General features: G+C 44.0%; 4 protein-coding genes across 4 annotated transcripts; 3 read left to right on the forward strand and 1 right to left on the reverse strand.

The window, feature by feature from the left end:
* Window positions 1-69: 69 nt before the first annotated feature.
* slc6a7 (solute carrier family 6 member 7) lies at window positions 70-5,275 on the forward strand. The gene is made up of 14 exons (XM_088399614.1): window positions 70-295; window positions 1,399-1,621; window positions 1,961-2,092; window positions 2,390-2,582; window positions 2,657-2,795; window positions 2,866-3,000; window positions 3,091-3,194; window positions 3,267-3,391; window positions 3,475-3,587; window positions 3,657-3,794; window positions 3,868-3,967; window positions 4,053-4,171; window positions 4,236-4,409; window positions 4,485-5,275. The coding sequence occupies exons 1-14, from the start codon at window positions 230-232 to the stop codon at window positions 4,644-4,646; spliced, it is 1,923 nt and encodes a 640-aa protein (XP_088255740.1). The 5' UTR covers window positions 70-229; the 3' UTR covers window positions 4,647-5,275.
* A 365-nt stretch (window positions 5,276-5,640) lies between these two features.
* Window positions 5,641-14,503, forward strand: rb1 (retinoblastoma 1). The gene is made up of 28 exons (XM_088399613.1): window positions 5,641-5,841; window positions 5,989-6,110; window positions 6,325-6,445; window positions 6,664-6,767; window positions 6,876-7,010; window positions 7,087-7,125; window positions 7,201-7,250; window positions 7,351-7,461; window positions 7,834-7,979; window positions 8,051-8,128; window positions 8,227-8,336; window positions 8,418-8,492; window positions 8,602-8,689; window positions 8,769-8,885; window positions 8,970-9,026; window positions 9,182-9,213; window positions 9,305-9,381; window positions 9,471-9,697; window positions 12,431-12,546; window positions 12,607-12,776; window positions 12,848-12,993; window positions 13,069-13,173; window positions 13,254-13,367; window positions 13,455-13,600; window positions 13,670-13,700; window positions 13,782-13,924; window positions 14,014-14,060; window positions 14,166-14,503. Exons 2-28 carry the CDS (start codon window positions 6,001-6,003, stop codon window positions 14,234-14,236), a joined length of 2,766 nt encoding a protein of 921 aa, XP_088255739.1. The 5' UTR covers window positions 5,641-5,841; window positions 5,989-6,000; the 3' UTR covers window positions 14,237-14,503.
* LOC148386175 (lysophosphatidic acid receptor 6-like) lies at window positions 10,322-12,052 on the reverse strand. Its single transcript, XM_088399617.1, has one exon. The coding sequence runs from the start codon at window positions 11,709-11,711 to the stop codon at window positions 10,623-10,625; it is 1,089 nt and encodes a 362-aa protein (XP_088255743.1). The 5' UTR covers window positions 11,712-12,052; the 3' UTR covers window positions 10,322-10,622.
* A 617-nt stretch (window positions 14,504-15,120) lies between the features above and the next one.
* Window positions 15,121-19,628, forward strand: LOC148386176 (short transient receptor potential channel 2-like). Its single transcript, XM_088399610.1, has 12 exons — window positions 15,121-16,376; window positions 16,440-16,640; window positions 16,710-16,874; window positions 16,941-17,115; window positions 17,181-17,381; window positions 17,442-17,604; window positions 17,675-17,767; window positions 17,836-18,028; window positions 18,090-18,217; window positions 18,284-18,353; window positions 18,422-18,539; window positions 18,622-19,628. The coding sequence occupies exons 1-12, from the start codon at window positions 15,705-15,707 to the stop codon at window positions 19,347-19,349; spliced, it is 2,907 nt and encodes a 968-aa protein (XP_088255736.1). The 5' UTR covers window positions 15,121-15,704; the 3' UTR covers window positions 19,350-19,628.
* Window positions 19,629-19,711: the final 83 nt, after the last annotated feature.

Genomic DNA, 19,711 nt, shown 5'->3' on the forward strand with positions numbered 1-19,711 from the left:
TCCATGACGTCATAGCAAAGAAAGTGGGAGGTGTTTTCCTGCGGCACCTGCCCCCCCACCCCCCCAAACTCCACCTCCACGCTCCTGCTTACTTGTATCCGCCTTACGAATAGCTCGCAAACGGCGAAGTACTTTTTTTTTTTTTTTAATCCATAACCATAAAGCGGTAATATGCAACATGTGGATCCAATAGTTAAATAACCACCTGTGCCAGCGGGTGGAATTGGAGATGAGGGACGACGGCCGCAAAGGTGAACTCGTCAGCCCCTCTTTGGTCAGGCCCAGCATCACCCAGGTAGTGTTAAAGCTTCGCATTCTCCCAATAAATATAGTTTGAATTTGTTTTTCTAAGACGCTGTTTAATTTGTAGTGGTAAAGTTTCCTCGCTTGCTCGAAGACAAAGCAGAGATGAAGTTGTCAAACCTGTCCGTCCACATATTTGTTTTACTCAGTACTGTCGAGAAAAACGTCGCAATTTGTAACAATTGTCAAACTACGCCTACCTACGCGTTGTTTGTATTTGTAATCTTAATTGAGAGAAAGTTTAGCCTCGTTTCATGCAGATGCGAAGCTGTTCTTCCATGTTGTCCCATTTGTACACGGGGATCGCATTTCTAGCGACAACAAAATGAATCGATTCATTGGGAATAATTACACCATTAAATCAAACGATCTATATTCGATGTGCCTTGAGAGATTTGTAAAATACCCTCGTTAGAAAAGTCAATTTTCTTTAAAAAAAAAAAAAAATTGACACCAACATGTTGAAAAGAAGTATGCCTATGGAGAGTGATGAAATCAGAGAAGACTGTTTTCATAAAAAAGAAAGAAAAATCTTGCAATATTATATTGCATTGACGAAGACTTTTCACAGCGTAACCCAAAACTCAGAAGCCCCCATGATCCATTCCAGATTAATTTCAGATTTGTGAGGAAAAACAAGAATTGATGGGAATGCTGTAGAAATAATCTGCTCTAAAATCAGATTGTCACCACCATAAAACCTTTATGAGGAACATAAGCAATGATTTAAGTATCATTTTATTATTCTTGATTGTTATTCATCTAAAGTTTAGATGCTCGCTGAGTTGATGCTTCAGGAAGTCAAGCTTTGATGAGGTCTAATAAGACCTTTGAGGATGTGTGTGTGACTGACAGCCTGTATAATTTGCGCTTCATAAATCTGCCAATCATACCCCACAACTTGACAGCATCTAAAGTAGAACAACTGCCATTATCTTAACTTCCTCCTTTGGCGGCAACGTGTGAAAATTGTTCCTTTTAACTTTTGACAGCGAGGCGGAACAATGGGCTCGAAATATGCGTTTAACATGCCAAGTTGAGATATTATCTCAAATCAGTTATTCAATTACATTTCATGTGTTTTTTGTCTTGTAGAATTCGATCAATTTGAATGGGCATACGGCAAACGGCCTGAACCACACAACCGCTGGATCACAGCTCGAGTCCCCAACTACGAGTCCAGAACCCGTCTTGAACGCGGCCATCTCCAGGGGTCATTGGGGCGGGAAGTACGAGTTCCTGCTTTCTTGCCTCGGATACTGCGTGGGTTTAGGGAATGTGTGGCGGTTCCCTTACCTTTGCTATCGCAATGGAGGAGGTAAGGGAGGGGTGCAGATATCAAGCATATTTGCATGCCTTTTGTGTTTGCCTTTACACTTTTGTCACACCTATTTGAGTAAATCTGGGTGTGATCTGCCTTTGTAATCATTTTTGGCTCGCCATTCATTCGATTGAACTTAAATACTCCACTAATCCTTTATTTTTATTATTCGTTAGTCCCACTCTGTGCTATGCATCTTCACGTCCAATGTACTCGAGTAAAAGTAATGCCCAAACCCCCTAACAAAAAACTGGACATTATTTCCCCTTCTTTGACCACATCTTAACCAATACACCAATGTATTCAGATTCGAGACCTGTCTTTCTACTTTCCCAGGTGTCTTTCTTATCCCCTATTTCATCATGCTCTTTGTTACGGGCGTTCCGCTCTTCCTCATGGAGCTGTGTCTCGGCCAGTATGGAGCAGCCGGCCCGGTCACCGTATGGAAATGCTGCCCTCTGCTTAAAGGTACCACAGAACATTTATTAGACTTATATCTGCCAACATACGGGGAATTTGTGCCCCCTTGTGGCCACTTACCCGGTTATGAGACCATGGAGATTTTGCGGGGGTTTTGCGCCACCTTGTGGCCACTTGCCTGGACATGTGATATACTGATAAAAAAACTGCGTTTCTGGAGATTTGAATAATGCCCAACATTTCAAGATACATATCTTTATGTTCAGCGAGGACTTAAATGGGACTGGTGCCAACACACAAAATGAATTGTAAGGGCTTAAAGGCTGCTGATTTTCAATGTTGCAGGTATCGGCATTGGCATGCTGTGTGTGGCTGTGCTGGTGTCTCTTTACTACAACGTCATTATGGCGTGGACGTTTTATTACCTGGGCAGCTCGTTCCAATATCCGTTGCCTTGGTCATGTGACGCCGTCGCCAACGCTGCCATCTGCAACGGCTCCAGTGGGGAAAGTCTCAGCCCCTCGGAGATCTTCTGGAAGTAAGTGCGCATGACAGCAGACGTTTCATTTTCATGAGACTCACCAATTCTTTTTTTATTTGATTTTTGTTAAGTGAGCGTGTGCTGGGTGTGGTGAACAGCGCGGGCCTTCATGACCCGGGTCCAGTCCGCTGGCCCCTGGCCCTGTGCCTCCTGGCTGCCTGGGTCATCGTCTTCTTGTGTATGCTGAAGGGCATCCACAGTGCTGGCAAGGTCACCCGCTTTCAAAGTCATCATTGCGTGATTTGTGTGAGTTGTGCTCACTGTCGCTTTGGGGTTTTAGGTGGTTTATGTCACGGCTACATTCCCGTACTTGGTCCTGCTAGTTTTGATCATAAGAGGTGCTACTCTCGAAGGCTCTCTTCAGGGCATCGCTTTTTACCTCACGCCCGACTGGAGACGATTAACCAGCGCACAGGTAATGAGCAGTAATGTTCTTGATGGCGTCACAAACCACCGCAGATTATTTTTCCTTGACCTGAACTATTCCCGCTCACATATTTAAAAGGTTTGGAATGATGCAGCTTCACAGATCTTCTACTCGTTGGGTATCGGGATTGGAGGAGTGCTTTCCATGGCCTCCTATAATAAGTTTGACAACAATGTCATCAGGTGAGTTCACTTACATGAGCAACACGGGAAATGACGTTGTCCCCTTAATTATTATTTTGTTTTTAATTTCAGAGACACGATCATTATCACCACTGGAAACTGCCTCACAAGCTTTTTTGCAGGCTTTGCTATATTTTCAGTTCTAGGCCACATGGCGTGGAGGAGAGGGGTGCCGGTTGAAAACGTGGCAGTTTCCGGTACATTATAACTTCACACGTGTGCAAAATGTGTTTTCTCTGCTGAAATGACATTTATATGTTTTTTTTTCTCTGGGTCACAGGTCCCGGATTAGCATTTGTTGCTTACCCGGAGGCCCTCGCTCTTCTGCCAGGCTCAGCGTTCTGGTCCGTGCTCTTCTTCCTGATGCTTTTCATGCTGGGGATTGACACGCTTGTAAGACATATTGGCGTTTCTGTCTTGACCTGCACACTTGATGATCCTTTGTGCTCTACCACGTCACAGTTTGGCAACATCGAGGGCATAACCACTGCGGTACTGGATGAGTTTCCACAACTGCGAAGGAACACCAAGCACAAGTCGTTGTTTCTTGCCGCGCTTTGCAGTTGCCTCTACCTGATGGGTCTTCTCTTAGTAACTGATGTAGGTTTTTTTTTTCTTTTTTTAAATATAAATATACACTGCAACCACCATCCTCACCATTTTGTCATCATAGGGGGGAATTTACTGGTTCACTCTCATTGACTCCTTCAGCACTAGTTTTGGTCTCATCATCCTCACCCTCTTCATGTGCATTGGCATCTCCTTCGTCTATGGTAGTCCATATTGCTTCACTGAAGCCTATAATCCATGTTCTCTTCATTTTTATTCTGGGTGATAACTGTCATTTTGGTTTATCAGGAGTCAACCAGTTTTGCCAGGACATCATCGACATGATCCGTTATTGCCCTCCCTGGTGCACAAAAGTTTTGTTGTACTTCAAAGCATGCTGGGTATTCTTCACGCCGTTTCTTCTTTTGGTGAGTGAAAACGAGTCAACATTGTCCTTCCCCCGACTCATTCGGTTTCTGTTTGTGGTTGTAGTTTATCCTGACCTACATCTTCATTGAGATGTACAGCACGTCTCTCCATTACGGCAGCTACGTGTATCCTCGCTGGGGGAAAGCGTTGGGGGTATGCATGGCTACGACCTGCTGTCTGCAGATCCTCATTTGGGCCATTGTAGCCATCTGCAAGGAAACTGGAACACTGAAAGAAGTCAGTATCATGACCTGTTCCAGGATGAATCTAACTTTGAAGCTTGACATTGTGTCTTGTGCTTGTTTTCTGCAGCGTTTCCACAAATCAATTCAACCACTGAACTCCTGGCGGTCAAACGTCGCAGAGGGAATGGGGGGGAATGTGGCTGCTGAAAGGGTGGAGGATCTTTTCTCAGTCACTCTCACAGACATGGACTTTACTGCGATGACATGGGAGGAGGGGAGAGGGATTTGACGACATGAGGAACCACACAGAGAGGAGCAGATTTTTTTTTATAATGAACTTAAAATTTTATGACTTAATTTGCTTTAGGTTGGGATAAAACCCGTTACCATATTTCATCGCGCAAAATTATTGCTAGAGAATGCTGCTGTATTTATGACTTATCTTTTTAAATTGTTTCAATATTTTCTCAAAGTGGACTGTAATTTAAACTGTACATAGGTTCTGATGATCATATTATATATAGTCTGTAAGAACAGTCTCTTATGGAACTATTGCCACAAATCTACACCCAATATACTACCCAAGATGAATAATAGGTATAGAATAAATGTGTGTGTAGCTTAAATAAAATGCCAAATGAGGTTTATTTTACAACAGTATCTAGTTTATTGTAGACTTACACTTTCACAGGGCCAATTGGCATTAAAGGTTCTTGACTTCTTATTGTAAAGTATATTCAGTCAGTCATTTAAACATAGCTGTATACCGTGTATTTAAATTGTTTTTAATATAAGGATGAAAATTGGTGCCGCTTTTATTCTGTGTGCTGTTTTTATCATTTGTTTTCATTTAGTATCCCTGTAAAGGCACCTTATCTGGTATGAGGTAAGTTGAATAAAATTTACTTTTTAAATCGTTTTCCTGTAAGGTTAATTCTTCATAATTTTATTTGTAATTACTTGTAGTTTCCTTTTTCAGTATCATTACTTTTCTACAAGCACGTACGCTATGCTACCAGAAGAGGGCAGTGATTAATCAAAGTACTGAAGCGAATCCACTGACAAACACTTTGATGTAGACATTTTATTGTAAAATAAAGAAACTCGGGGCAATCATAACCTAAATAAAGCTTCTAAAAGGCATATTATATGGCAAATAATTGCTTCTTTTATTCATAATAATACAACGAGACAGACGTGACGTATTGCTGCGGGATATATGCAAAATAGCGGATGTTGCGTACACGTTTTCCCGCGGTTTTGTCTCATGAGTTTTGGGTTCGCTCGTTTCTCACACTTTTCCGGTCACACTATTCAGTATTGCAGTTCGCTCTGCAAAACGGTCAACCAAACGTCCATTACCGGTACCGAATAAATAATATAAAATGACTTTACTCATAAAAACAGATTAAAACGGTTCATATCCAACTACGTGGGTGCACGTATTAGTCGCCTGAAACTGAAACTACACAGCGTGCATTCTCGTGAGTAAAATCGAACCCTACCACTTTCGGTTTCCGGAAGTCTTCTATGTTTTGTGTTGTCGAAACACACCCGGCGGACTGGGTTTTAAATTCAGTATTTTTTAATTTGACATACTTCCAAAATTGCCGCATCTGCTTGTTTGTTAGCGGGTTACAAAGATGCCACCTAAGAGGCGAAGTGCCGGGACGACCCTAAACAAAGAGACGAAAAAGAGGCCTGAAACTTCCTCTTCGGACTTCAAAACGAGCCCCGAGTTAGCGGTCAAAAAGTAAGCCACCAACCTTTCAACAAATTTACAATCCAACCAATACATGGGCCCGCTTGTTTCAAGTTACGTTAAAACTGTCATTGACAGACGAACCACTTCAGGTAGCTGAGTCGTTCTTTAATCGAATGTTTCGTTGACAACATTTGGTACGTTAGCACAAGATCAGTTCGAAAAATGGTTGGCAAAGAAGTTGTCATCTGTCCCCACTTTCTAGGCACAGAGACAAGGATGCTGATTTTGTTGCTCTGTGCAAGAGCCTCCATGTGTCTGATCTGGTTTGTGACCGTTCCTGGAAGATGTACAAAAGTCGTCAGGAGTCCCTGGATGAATTTGCTGTACGTAAATGCTTTTATCATTCCCCCTTTTGAACAACTATGTAGTTTTGTGGGTTCAAACCAATTTTAGTGGGATTAAAAATTGTCAGAATTTGTTTGATAGCTGCACAAAGTTTAGGCTAGTTTAATAATTCAGTTGTATAGCTTCTATACAAAATGTCATTTAAATACTTTCTCAATGACTCCAAAATTTTGAATATTCAATCATCTCACTTTAGGAAGATCAGAAAAGTTTGTGGGGGGCTTGTCTGTATGCAGTTGCCATCGACATGGATGCTGCTTCCTTCACCATAACTCAGGTCTTAAAAGCAGTCTCTATGAAGTAAGTATTCATGATAATGTATTATGCAATACCAGCAAATAAATGGTCTTGTCTGTTTAGATTTTGAAGCTAAATATTATATATGACAATGTTTTGTGTTCTTATTAGTCTAAAGCGGTTTGTGACTTTGGTTCGGAAGTTGGACGTCAATTTGGATGCAATAAGCTCCAAGGTGAATTCAGCACTGACGCGCTTGGAGAACAAATACGATGTGACGCTGGCTCTTTACCAGAGATTTGAGAAGTGAGTTAACACACACACACACACAGCAGTGCAGTTCAAAATGGCTAACCTGTTTTTACAATACTTGTTATTTCAGGACATACAAAAAAATCTTTGTTGAGGTCCCCAAAGCCAAGTAAGTTGAATATTTTCCTGTTTGGTTTAATGGTTGCATGCTGATTTTTAATTGTTCACTGTCTGTTTTTTTCAGAGTGAGCGAGCTTATGCGGAGCTGCTGGACGATGTTCCTTTTGGCCAAGGGTTAGTTAAGTCTTACTGGATTGGAATGTTTTGGTCCCGATACTTGTGTTTCTGTTGCCCAACAATGGATTTTGACACCGCAATGGTGTTTCTCGTGCAGGAAAGGCCTTGCAGATGGAGGATGACCTGGTCATATCATTTCAGCTGCTGCTGTGCACTCTCGAGTTATTCATCAAGCGATGCCCTCCTGAACTACTGCAGCCTCTTTACCGTAAGACACGACAAGCGTCATTGGTTGCAGATTACAAACTTACGTGAACGCGGAGAAGCATGACGTTTTACGATGCTGTTATCAGCTTGTATATGGTTGTGTATGTTCTTATCACATTTTGTTCCCTTTCCTTTTACCCAGAGGAAATTCTGTCCATGGATAAGCGTTTACTTCCTTGTAGCTTTTAAAGCCCGAATATTTATTTATTTATTTAAATTTATTTGTATTTATTATTTCTTGTTTTTATTTATTTAATTATTTTAAAAATTCTTTTACTAGCTTTTTTTTTTGTCAGTTCTTTTGTCAATCAGTGAATCTTTTCCAGTAATCAGCCAGTGGAGAAAATCAAGTGTTTATTGTTGTTGTTGTCAGAATCATCCATCAGCAAAGTCCAGATCCCCGTCACACGCACGTCACGCCGCAACCAGAACAACGCCAAAGCACGAGCCGCCGAGCCAGAGGTGGACATGCTGCTTCTTGAAACCTTGTGCAAGGAGAATCAGTGCAATTTAGACGAGGTCCGTCTCCCTCCGTCTTTATGAGCATCATCTTGAATTTGAATGTGCCTTCATGCTAATTGAATTTGCAGGTCAAAAATGTCTACCAGACCAGTTTCTCTGCCTTCCTGGTGTCTCTGGATCTTCTCAAATCTTCTGGACTACCTCAGGTGTGCTTTGTGAATGTTCTCACAATATGGATTGTTTATTGCAACAAACATCTAGCTAATAAACTATCATTCAATTTACATTTTATTTGTAACCACAGGTCAGCAGCATCAACCAGCAGTACGAAGAGCACTACCTCAAGAGTAGAGACGTTGATGCACGACTATTTTTGGACAGCGATGAGACGCTTCTTTTGCCTAAAGTGGACCCGTAAGGATTTTAAACTTAAAACTGTCTGTTGAAATGGAAATTTTAAAAAAAAAGGCATAATTCATACATCCTCTTTCCAAGGGTTCAAGTGGAGAGAACACCTAAAAAGAACATGCCGGAAGAAGATGCCGTGCCCGTCCCTCAGACTCCAATCAGGTAGGTATCAAATATTTTTTTAAATTATTGTCCTTTGCGTCCCCAGCTGATAAATGAAATTTATTCCAACACGATATATAATTGCTGGCTTGTGTTTTTTTCTCATCAGAGCCGCCATGACCTCCATCCAACAGTTGAGAGGAGATCTTACCTCTCGCGGCGACTGTCCGTCCGCCAATTTAGAGACCTACTTCAAGGCACGTCTCCACAATTTTTTTTTTTCCCCAAATGAAAAGTTCAGCCCCATGTGTGATTTCCCGACTCTTGTGTTTTCAGAACTGTACCGTGGATCCAACTCGGGATGTGCTGAAGCGTTTGGAGACAATGGGATCAAAATTCAGCCAGAGGTTTGCTGAGGCAGTTGGCTCCAGTTGGGTCACTCTCGGGAAGCAGGTATTCAAGGAACGCTTCGAGATGCGGAGCAATATTTCTGCTACGTATTGAGCTTGATGTTATTTATTTATTTATTTTTACCAGAGATTTACACTTGCTGTCAAACTCTACTACAAAGTCATGGAGGCGATGCTGAAATCGGTACTGTATTTGATTCAAACGTTTTTCAAGTGGCATTGAGCAAAAAAAATCTGTTCTCAAAAAAAGTCAGAAGATGAATCTGAGACAAGAAATCAAATGCGTTACTTATAATAAAAAAAGGTGGGTTTTTTTGTGCTTTTTTTGGTTTGCTTTAGGAAGAGAAACGACTCTCTGTGCAAAATTTCAGGTATAAATGCTTTTTTCGATTCATGTATTCATTTTTACTTCAGTTGACCGTTGGGTATTCTTGGTTTTAATTTACTTACGTTCCATTTTAGCAAACTCCTCAATGACGCTACGTTCCACACTTCACTCTTGGCCTGTGCTCTGGAGGTTGTCATGGCAACATACGGAGGTGAACTTTTCAATATTGAAAGTTTGAACTCTAGTCAGTCTGGAATCTGGATATATCCTTACATTGTTTTTGTTTTTTCTCATGATTAGAGAGCAGTTTTAAGACTGGCGGTCACAACAATGGCCGCAGTGGCGGCGACCCAGACGAAGCGAACCAGTGCTTTCCGTGGATACTGGATGTTTTGAACCTCAGCGCCTTTGACTTCTACAAAGTTATTGAGAGTTTCATCAAAGCCGACCCAACTCTCAGCAAAGACATCGTCAAGCATCTGGAGACCTGTGAGAACCTCATTATGGAGCGCATCGCATGGGAGACGGTCAGTGATATTTTTCGCAACTCAAAAACAAGGTCAAATCCATTCAGCATTTTTTTTTTCTAGTCACACAAAAAAAAAAAATTATTTGACACTTGACCGTGCTATTTTTTATTTCATGACAAAGAACTTTTTGTTGTGAATTGCTGCTATTGCTATTGCTGCTTCATCACGGTTCTCGCTCACAATCCTGCGGGTGTGACGCAATTTATCTGGAATCCGACACGTCTCTCAAAGCGTGTTGTTGCTCGCATGCTGATGTTGTAAAGGCGGTGAGGCATTTCCCCGTGTCAGAGCAGAACCCCTCGGGCAAAGCTTCCTGACAGGAATGTTGTAGCTCTCAGCTTTTGCAAGTAAGGACAACTAGTCAGTGTGCAATCAAGCCGCACCGTGTCCACTTTTTCAACACGAGGACGGATTTTGGTTCACTTCTGTTGTTTCATATCTGTTGTAGTATTATGAAAGAGTCGGATAGTTGCCCCCTTGGCTTTTGTTACTCATTGACCACACCTGACTGCTCTTTGAGTCATCGCACATTTGCGGCATCAGCTGCTCATGCAAGTTATAGTCGTGACGAAAGCAATGGTGTGACTCACTTGGGAGAACCGAGAGTTTGGTCACATAATCAACCCTTAACTGCTTTATTTACTTTCAGAATGAATCTTTCTGAGGGCGTACTTCTCAGTAAAGTGCCTGAAAGCTGTTGAAAAGAAGTACATTGAAACCGCTCTAATACTGCTTTCAGCACACACACAAAATAGCATGCAGGAAAAGTTTGACATTTGAAGAAGAGTCACTAATACATAATGGCACGAGGCGGGGACTGCATTGTGTCAAGTTCCCACACATTTGTGTCCATTCAAACACTCTTTGGTTCCTGTTCATGTTTTCAGTTGAGTCCTTTTTTTTTTTTCTCCAACACAAGTCTTCACATCGTGACATTCTTTTTAGACTGTAAAGCTTCTGTATCCGTCAGGTTGCTTTTCAGAGGCCTCAAGGGCAGAGTTCTGTGTGTCGATCTGGGGCTGTCTCCCTGCAACCTGTCAAGAAGCTTGACGCCGTTGTGCCACACGGTGGACTTGCGTTTGATGGAGCTCTGAATGGTCTCCGAAGTGAAGTAATAAATGACGGGATCGAAGCAGCAGTTGGTCACGGCGATGCACAGAGAAATGGGGTAGATGGTTCGAACCACGTGTTCGGCGTAGCATCCTTTGAGGACTTTGGTCCGGACTAGAGAGTAGAACATGAGATTTACGTTGTAGGGGATGAAACAGAAGCAGAAGATGAGTAGATGCACCACGATCATCCTCAAAACTTTGGTCTTATTGATGCTGCCGCCGCGGCTGATGGTCTGAGGTTTCTTCAAAGTCTGTAGAACCATGCCGGAGCAGAAAAGGTTGACCATCAGCGGGATGACGAAGCCCACCGTCTCGATAAACATCACCACCTTGGACAGCTCTGACTTCCACTGCTTACTGGAGTAGTTTTCAAAGCAGTAGTTTGATGAAGCGTTGATGTTTTTGTCCGAGGTGGTGTCCAGGAGGAACCCGGTTGGGATGCTTCCGGAAAGAACCAGCACCCACACCGTGACGCAGGCCAGTTTGGCGTTGCGCTTGGTCCGTATTCTTTGCGATCGAAACGGGTGCACGATGGCCAGAAAACGGTCGATGCTGATGCAGGTGAGGAAGAGGATGCTGCCGTACATGTTGGTGTAGAAAAGCGCCACGGAAATCTTGCACAGCTCGCTGCCGAACATCCATTCCCGCTTGATGAAGTAGACGATCCGAAACGGCAGGCTGAGGACGAAGAGCGAGTCGGACACCACCAGGTTGATCATGTACGTGGTGGTTTCGTTCCTCGTCTTTAACGTGCAGCCAAAAATGTAGACGGCCAACAGGTTGAAGAGGAATCCAAAGACGAAGACCAGGCTGAAAACGGTGCTGTACAGCGGGTACTTGAAGTCGTCACTCTTGTTGCACATCGACGTGTGAGAGGCACCCAGCGTACCGTTGAACATTTTTCAAGCAAGCTGCAACATTTACAGAGTGGAATTGTGGCGCGTGTCAAACCTGTTCATCCGCCGTTGTTTGTATTTGCGTTGGAAGAGAAAAATGGCTCCAAGAAGCTTCCGCAGCTCAACTCGATACTTGTTTTTGCTCTATCTAAGCGTCCTGCCTTGTACCTCTTTGGATAATCGCCGACGATGGGAAGCACTTTAGTTCTTTCACTTCCTTAAAAGTCGCATTCAGCCGTGTAAACACGAAGCGATTCTTCTTTTTTTTTTTTTTGGTGTGTCTCCTATCGCTTCTGTGTTTCCTGGAGCCAGCCTGCTCGGTCTGAAGGTCTTTTACAAGCTGTCTCAGTCAATCTAGGATAAAGGAAAAGGGAGGAGCTTCCACCCCGGGTTAAAGCCTTCCTACTTATGTTTTTGCGCTTGCCTTCAATTTCAATATCATTTTTTGTTTACAGTCTTTTTTATTTTAATTAAATATAAAGCAGTGTTTGCACTTTGAGATAATAAAAAGGCACCAGTGGACTTTGCACGTGAACCATATATCAGTGAAAAGCTGTCAAATATGAGCAAGATGTGGCGAGACTCCAAAAGAAGACAGTAGTTGCGGGTCTGTACCTGCATCTGTTGTTGAAACCGCACCCAAGTGCAGCATGAGTTCGCTCATATCATGTCTCACGAGAAACTCAAGGCATTAGGAATGATTTTTTTATTGCTTCTTCCAGGGTTCGCCTCTGTTAGAGTTGTTGAAGCAGGAGCATGAAGGCGGCGCAGTGGAACAAGCAGAAACACTTGCAAGTTTCAGCCAGCAGTTGCAGCACAACCACACAGCGGCCGACCTGTGAGTCCGTCAGCTTCAATGATCCGCCATGATTCAGAATCATGATTTTCTCTGCGTCAGGTATCTGTCCCCCATTCGCCCGTGCCTTCGCATCTTGCCGCCCGACTCGCCCGCCACCACGCCGGGCACTCCAGCCGCCGCTCCGGCGCGGAGTCACCCCGCAACCCAAGCTGTGGGTCAGAACCTTCGGCAACTGAAGTCCAACTCACTCAGCCTCTTCTATAAGAAATGTAGGATTCACTACACAAAAATGTTATGAGCAAAATTACTTGTAAGAAATGTTATATGTCCCTCCTTGTAGTGTACCGCCTGGCCTACACCAGACTGAAGATGCTTTGCTCCTATCTGCTGTCCTCCCACCCGGAGTTGGAGCCCATCATCTGGACGCTCTTCCAGCACACGCTGCAGCACAAGTACGAGCTGATGAGAGATCGGCATCTGGACCAGGTAGCCCCGTCAAATTCTCCGTCTTATATGCTCATATTTTGGTCCGCTCGACATCACGCTGGTGTTCCCTTCTAGTTGATGATGTCAGCCATGTACGCCATATGCAAAGTTAAGGGCTTGGATCTGCGCTTCAAGGCCATCGTGTCGTCGTACAAGAACATGCCAAATACCAACCAGGAGGTGACGCCATCTTTGGACAAGCCTCGTTTCTCAAGCCCCTCCCTCCCAAGCTTCTCAACTTGACATCTGTTCTTGTGCAGACTTTTAAGCATGTGTTGATCACGGAGGGCCGCTACGACTCCATCATCATCTTCTACAACGACATTTTCATGCAGATGCTGAAAACCAACATCCTGCAATATGCGTCAACAAGAGTAAGGCTTCCTCTACTCCTGTGTATTTTAAATGTTCCCCTTCTGCTACACATCTGATTCATGAGTGACCGGAATCTTTCCCTTCAGCCGCCCACCCTCTCTCCGATCCCGCAAATTCCACGCAGTCCTTACAGATTTCCCAGTTCACCTCTGCGCGTGCCCGGAAGCTGCAACGTGTACATCTCGCCGATGAAGAACTCGCGCTCCCCCGGCATCATGACTCCCCGCAGCAGGTCAGCGCCTCACAGTGGCACGGCATCGATGTCTTGACCGATAGGCTGATCTTGTTTGTCTGTTTGCAGAATGCTGGTCTCCATCGGTGAATCATTTGGGGTATGCTCCTTTTATTTTTTTTTTAACCACTTTAAGGCTTTGTATTCATGCATAATTTCATTTTTTTTTCCTCATGTGTAGACACCTAATCGCTTCCAAAACATTAACCAGATGGTCAGCAGCGGCGAGCGCTCCTTGAAGAGAATCTCAGATCACGGAGGCTCCCCGAAAATTCTCAAGAGGTTACGATTTGATGCTGATGGGATAGATGAGACAGATGGAAGGTGGGTGAAAAGTGCCCTCTTGTGGCATGAGACGTAGCTACATCAATAATAGTTTTGGGAGTGCATAATGGTTGTTATTTTTTCAACAGCAAATCTAATGGAGAATCAACACTGTTCCAGAAGCTCAATGATTTGAGTGAGTTCACATCTGCACTGTTTGCATTCATGTTGTCAAATTGAACTTGGAATAAGTCCAATCGCTAACCCTAACCCTCTAACACACGACTGCTTTTCTCCGCAGACTCCGCCCGTAGTCGCATGCAGGAGCAGAAAATGAAGGAGGATGCGGAATCCCGAAAAGACCATCACTAAAATCTACTGAGCTGTCCCTGCGCTGTTGCTCGTAATGTGAACTCTCGTTTTATGTGAAACCAGAGTTGTTATTGTGTTGAATTTTTTTGTAGTTTTAGATGAGAATAGGTACTTGTTTTATTTGAGCTTGACTCCCATCACTGAGACACGATGCTGACTTATTTTTTGACCAACCCTTTTCTTGGCAAAGTGTGGATTTTTCACCGTCATTTAAATGGTTCAGTCATGATGCAGCATCTGCCACTACATAAAGTAACTTTGATTCAACTTTTTATTTCCTTTGTGTTTAGTTAGATGATTTTTGTTATTTAAATTCAGTTTTAATTGAGAATTTGCAGACTGATGAGTGGTTTTCTTTTATTAATTCAGTGATTTTTTTTTGTTTTTGTTTTTATCAAATATATTTGGGCTCCAATACAAAACGTCAGGTTTGCTCATCATCCAAGTGTTCTGCATTTCAATTGTCGTAGGATGGAAGCTCCTTTTGAACTAAAAAATAGTGTTTATTGATTGAGAGTCAAAGTAGTTTTTAAAAAAAGTCCTATAATTGTTAGAAAATAAAAGTTCTAGAATTGTTATTTAACAGAGTTTTAAAAATCTAACTGCTTTTATTTTTTGCTTTTATCAAGCAACCTTTCTAAATTGTTCTAAATATTCCCCTTTAAAGTAGTTTTTTGTTTAGGGAGTTTGTACCACTTTTAAATAAATAAAAACTATAATGGTAACTGTAAACGAACTTCTCGGCTGACATTCTCGACGTATTTTTTGTTTTTAGCAGTCTTTTAGCGCCCTCTAGTGTTTCAAAGACGCAGCCTAGTTGAATGAGTAGACGCAAATTGGCGGTTTGTTTATAACATGAAAACACTGTGGCCAGCAGGCTTACTAATCAATTATTATTAATCAAAGCAAGCAAATAAAACTATGTGAACATTTTCAATTCCAGATGTGAACTGCAACAATTTTTATAAATGTAGCTTCCCTTTTTTTTTTTTTTTTTCCCCTTCCATTTCCACAGGGAAGGATGACACCTGCTGTGTGTACAGTAACCAACCCACCTAATTGATACCGTTGCTCTGTTTTCAGCAGAGGAGGCCACAGTCTAGCAGAAACACTTTGAGCCAGGTTACATTTTAATTGGCTGGTATCCCCACGGGGTAGCGCGTGGAAGTTTAGGTTCCTTACAGAGAGCTTCACATGACCACAGACTGTCAAAGTGCTTACCTCGCTTGTCTATCGCCTCCATCTGTTTTTATTGTGTGGAACAGGATAATTGCTCCAAATTTGTCCGTGTCTCTTTTTCGTTTGTTTCCACCAGAGATGCAAAACCTCACGGTGAGTAGGGGTTTTTTTTTGTACTAAAAGACTCTGGCTTAGTTGTTTGTGATATCAACCAACATCACAAACGAACGAGTGAAAGTAGTATTAATGTGCCTGTGCTGTCTGTCAGCCAGATCAATGGCGCGAGATCATGAACAAAAAAATGCAGTTCCCTCCAGAGCTCATCGGCGCCATCCAGGAAGGGAAAATGGAGCTGGTTTGCAGCCTGCTCAAGACGGGCGACGGCATCATCCGCCAGCTGGACGACTCTGAAGATCGCCTTTGGAGGGAGGCCCTCAACCTGTCTATCCGCCTGGGGAGCGACTGCATCATGGACGCCCTCCTCCAGGGGGTCAAATTCGACTTCCGTCAGATTCACGAGGCCCTTCTCGTTGCCGTGGACACCAACCAGCCGAGAGTGGTCAAACTCCTGCTGGACCGCCTGGATCAGGAAAAAGGCAACAAGATGGACGTGCGCTCCTTCTCTCAAGCCATCTTTGACCACTCCATTGACAACTCGCAGTTTGCCCCCGGTGTGACCCCGCTGACCTTGGCGTGCCAGAAAGATCTTTACGACATCGTCACCATGCTGACCCGAAAGGGTCACGTCATCCCGTGGCCGCACAAAATCTCCTGCGCCTGCCTGGAGTGCCGCAACGGGCGTCAGTACGACCTACTCAAGTTCTCCTTGTCCCGCATCAACACCTACCGCGGCATCGCCAGCCGCGCTTACCTCTCCATCACGTCCGACGATGCCATGCTCAGCGCTTTCAGCCTCAGCAGGGAACTTCGCAAACTTTCTCGGAATGAGCCAGAGTTCAAGGTCGGTGCTTGCCTCTTTGCCTCCTCATCTTTTTATCGACGCGGTCTACGTTTTCCCATGCAGCCTCAGTACCTGAGCCTGGAGGAGCTTTGTCAAGAATTTGCCGTGGAGTTGTTGGGTATGTGCCGCAACCAGAGCGAGGTGACCACCATTCTCAACAGCTGCGGAGATGAGAGCCAGGAGGCTTTGGACGAGCAGGCCTTCGAGGAGGGCATACCGAACTTATCAAGGCTACGCCTGGCTGTCAACTACAACCAGAAGCAGGTGGCTGTGATGTCATATCGGGACAACTCAATCGTACGCACGTTCATCATCATTTGTGTTTTTGTGCAGTTTGTCGCCCACCCCATCTGCCAACAAGTTCTGTCTTCAATCTGGTGTGGCAACCTGGCAGGTTGGAGAGGTAGCAGGACTGCGTGGAAGCTCTTTGTCGCCGTCGGGATCTTTTTCACAATGCCCTTCCTCTGCCTCGCCTACTGGATTGCACCAAAGTCAAAAGTAAACCAACATCTCGTCTCTGTCGTTGCCAGCTGTGCTCATTCAAATGTTGACTCGCTGATTCAGGTGGGAAAAATCCTAAAGACTCCCGTCATCAAGTTCCTTCTTCATTCCGCTTCCTATCTGTGGTTCCTCATCACATTACTCGGGGAATCCATCACCATGGAGATGTACCGGGATACATTTGCGGCGAGGCAGCAGAACATCTTACACAGCTCCTTCCACATGGTTTGGGTGGTCGGTGAGTTCCCGCTCGCTCGCTCGTGTCGCTGTAGGTTCGAGCCAAGACCTGCGTTGTCTCGCTAGGTTTCTTCTGGTATGAGTGCAAGGAAGTGTGGATCGAAGGTCTGAGGAGTTACTTCCTGGATTGGTGGAACTGCTTGGACGTGGTGGTGCTCAGCATGTACTTGGCCTCCTTCGCCTTACGTGTGCTCATCATGCTCAAGGGTCATTTGTGTCTCGACACAAACAGCTCGGAGGAGGAGTGCGTCTACTTCACCCAGACGGGTAGGAAACCAACACGGTTGCCGCTTCAAAGCGACTCTTGTTAATCTTTCTTGGTGGCAGTGCGCGACGACTGGCGTCAGGAGGACCCTCAGTTGATTGCGGAGGTTCTGTTCGCCGTGACGAGTATGATGAGCTTCACAAGGCTCGCTTACATTCTCCCGGCGCACGAGTCCCTAGGAACACTCCAGATCTCCATCGGCAAGATGATTGACGACATGATGAGGTGACGACGAGGCGCTATTTGGCTGCGTCGTCGTCGTTTTGTCTTCATCTTTGTCCACGTGGCTTTTCAGATTCATGTTCATCCTGATGATCATCGGAACGGCCTTCCTATGCGGGATCAATAATGTCTACGTCCCTTATGTCATCTCACCGCGTCTTGGCAGGTGAGGGAAAAAAAAATGACATCATCCAACCGAGACAAACATTAGATTGTTTGGCTTCTTCATTGCAGGTTTAACGAGACGTTTCACTTTCTTTTCTGGACCATGTTCGGTGTGGCCAACCAGGACTACGTGGACATGCCGCAGTTTGTCTTGGCCGAATTTGTCGGACGGATTCTGTACGGAATCTTCACGCTTGTCATAGTCATTGTCTTACTCAACATGCTTATTGCTATGATCACCAACTCCTTTCAGAAAATTGAGGTAAAGTATTTTTTTTCGAATTCCATACAATGCAGGAAATTTGAAGCACGTGTGTTTTTAGGACGATGCAGATGTGGAGTGGAAGTTTGCCAGATCCAAGCTGTATCTCAGTTACTTCCGAGAGGGCCTCACCATGCCCGTCCCATTCAACATCATTCCTTCCCCAAAAGCTTTGTTTTACATATTAAGGTGAGCAGCTTGCACATTTTTTTTTTTTTTTAGCCTTCATTTTTAATGTTTGTCATCTTCCAACAGGGGCATCTTTAGGCGCATCTGCTGCTGCATGAACTGTAATTCTGCAAAATATCCACCAATAGCTTCTTTGGTAAGATTAATTGTGACAAAACGTTCATAAAATAAATTCTAAAAGTGCATTTGTTGTGTTGTGTGAAGTTTGACAAAAAGGGCTCCGAGGACAACCAGGTTCCGTACCGTCAGCAGGTGATCAGAGCTCTGGTGCAACGATACATCGAATCGGCTCGGAGGGAGTTTGAGGAGACCAAGAGGAAAGGTGAGACACGGATGTCGCTGTGGGGCAGTCGTCATGGCAACAAAAGTCACACAATTCAATTGACGCGTTTTTTTCCGATCAGATATCGGTAATCGCATCACCGAGCTGAGCAAAGGCGTTTTGAGGATGCACAATGACTTGGAATTAGTCCATCACCACTTGGTCGATGAAGGTCACCGTACGGCCGACGAGCTGTCGAAAGACGGCTCGTCATTCCTCGGCAAATACATCTTGGGCGCCAAAAATAATTTCAGAGGCTTTAACAGCCAGCTGGATCAGAAAAGCACGTCACGTGATGTAACGGTGCATCACGGAGAGGAGGAGGAGACAATAAAAGGCCCAACGGATGAAAAGGAGCGTTGCGAGGGTGAAGAGATGAGCTCCAGGCTTTCGTCACACGGGGATTTGGTCAAGATGGAGGAAGGGCGAGGTCAAACGGAAAAAGAGCAGATAGACGCTAACAAAAGTGACAACGCAAATGAAATCGCTCCAGCTAAACATTTCAATATAGAAGAAGAAAAGAAGATACTTTCTGAAAGCCCCAAAAAAAGAATCAGTGAAGACAAAGAAAATATGCGCAATACATTTGAAGAGATAGAATTACAAGAAAACAAAGTGGAGGCCGGGTGGATGAACGGGCGACAGCGTGAGCCAGATATTTGCAGAAGATGTGATGATGAGGGTGAAAATTTAGAGAGCCAGACAAAAATAGCTTCGCCATCAGGCAGCAGCAGTTCTCGAGACACAGGATTTGGTTCTGAAGAAGGCGAGGCATCGATTGATGACACAGACAGCAAGACATTAGCTTAGTAACATTCTTAGTTTGAGAAAACACTTCATTCCAGTCCACAAAGTTGTTTTCCTTCTTAGTTAATCTTTCAGATCCAGAAAAACCCGTTTTCACATTCTGAATAAAACAAACGTTGACTCTGGCAAATATTTTTGTTAGTACAATAATTCCGCTCAGTAAAATTAAGCAAGCTTGACGTTTCAATTTTGTGTTTCTTGAGGGGAACAAATTATACAGCTAGCTATAAGATGCATTATGAATGACAATTTTCACAACAATTAAAATGGAAACAAAATGCCCATTGTGTTAGTTTCGTGAATGCGGCTGCAGTGTTTATGTCACAGTGCAGGTCTCAGCTTGCTTCACACAATTTGCTCCCAAG

This window comes from Syngnathus floridae, chromosome 15, assembly GCF_059516105.1.
Source record: "Syngnathus floridae isolate MCC-2025c chromosome 15, RoL_Sflo_1.0, whole genome shotgun sequence".
NCBI classification, from domain to species: domain Eukaryota; kingdom Metazoa; phylum Chordata; class Actinopteri; order Syngnathiformes; family Syngnathidae; genus Syngnathus; species Syngnathus floridae.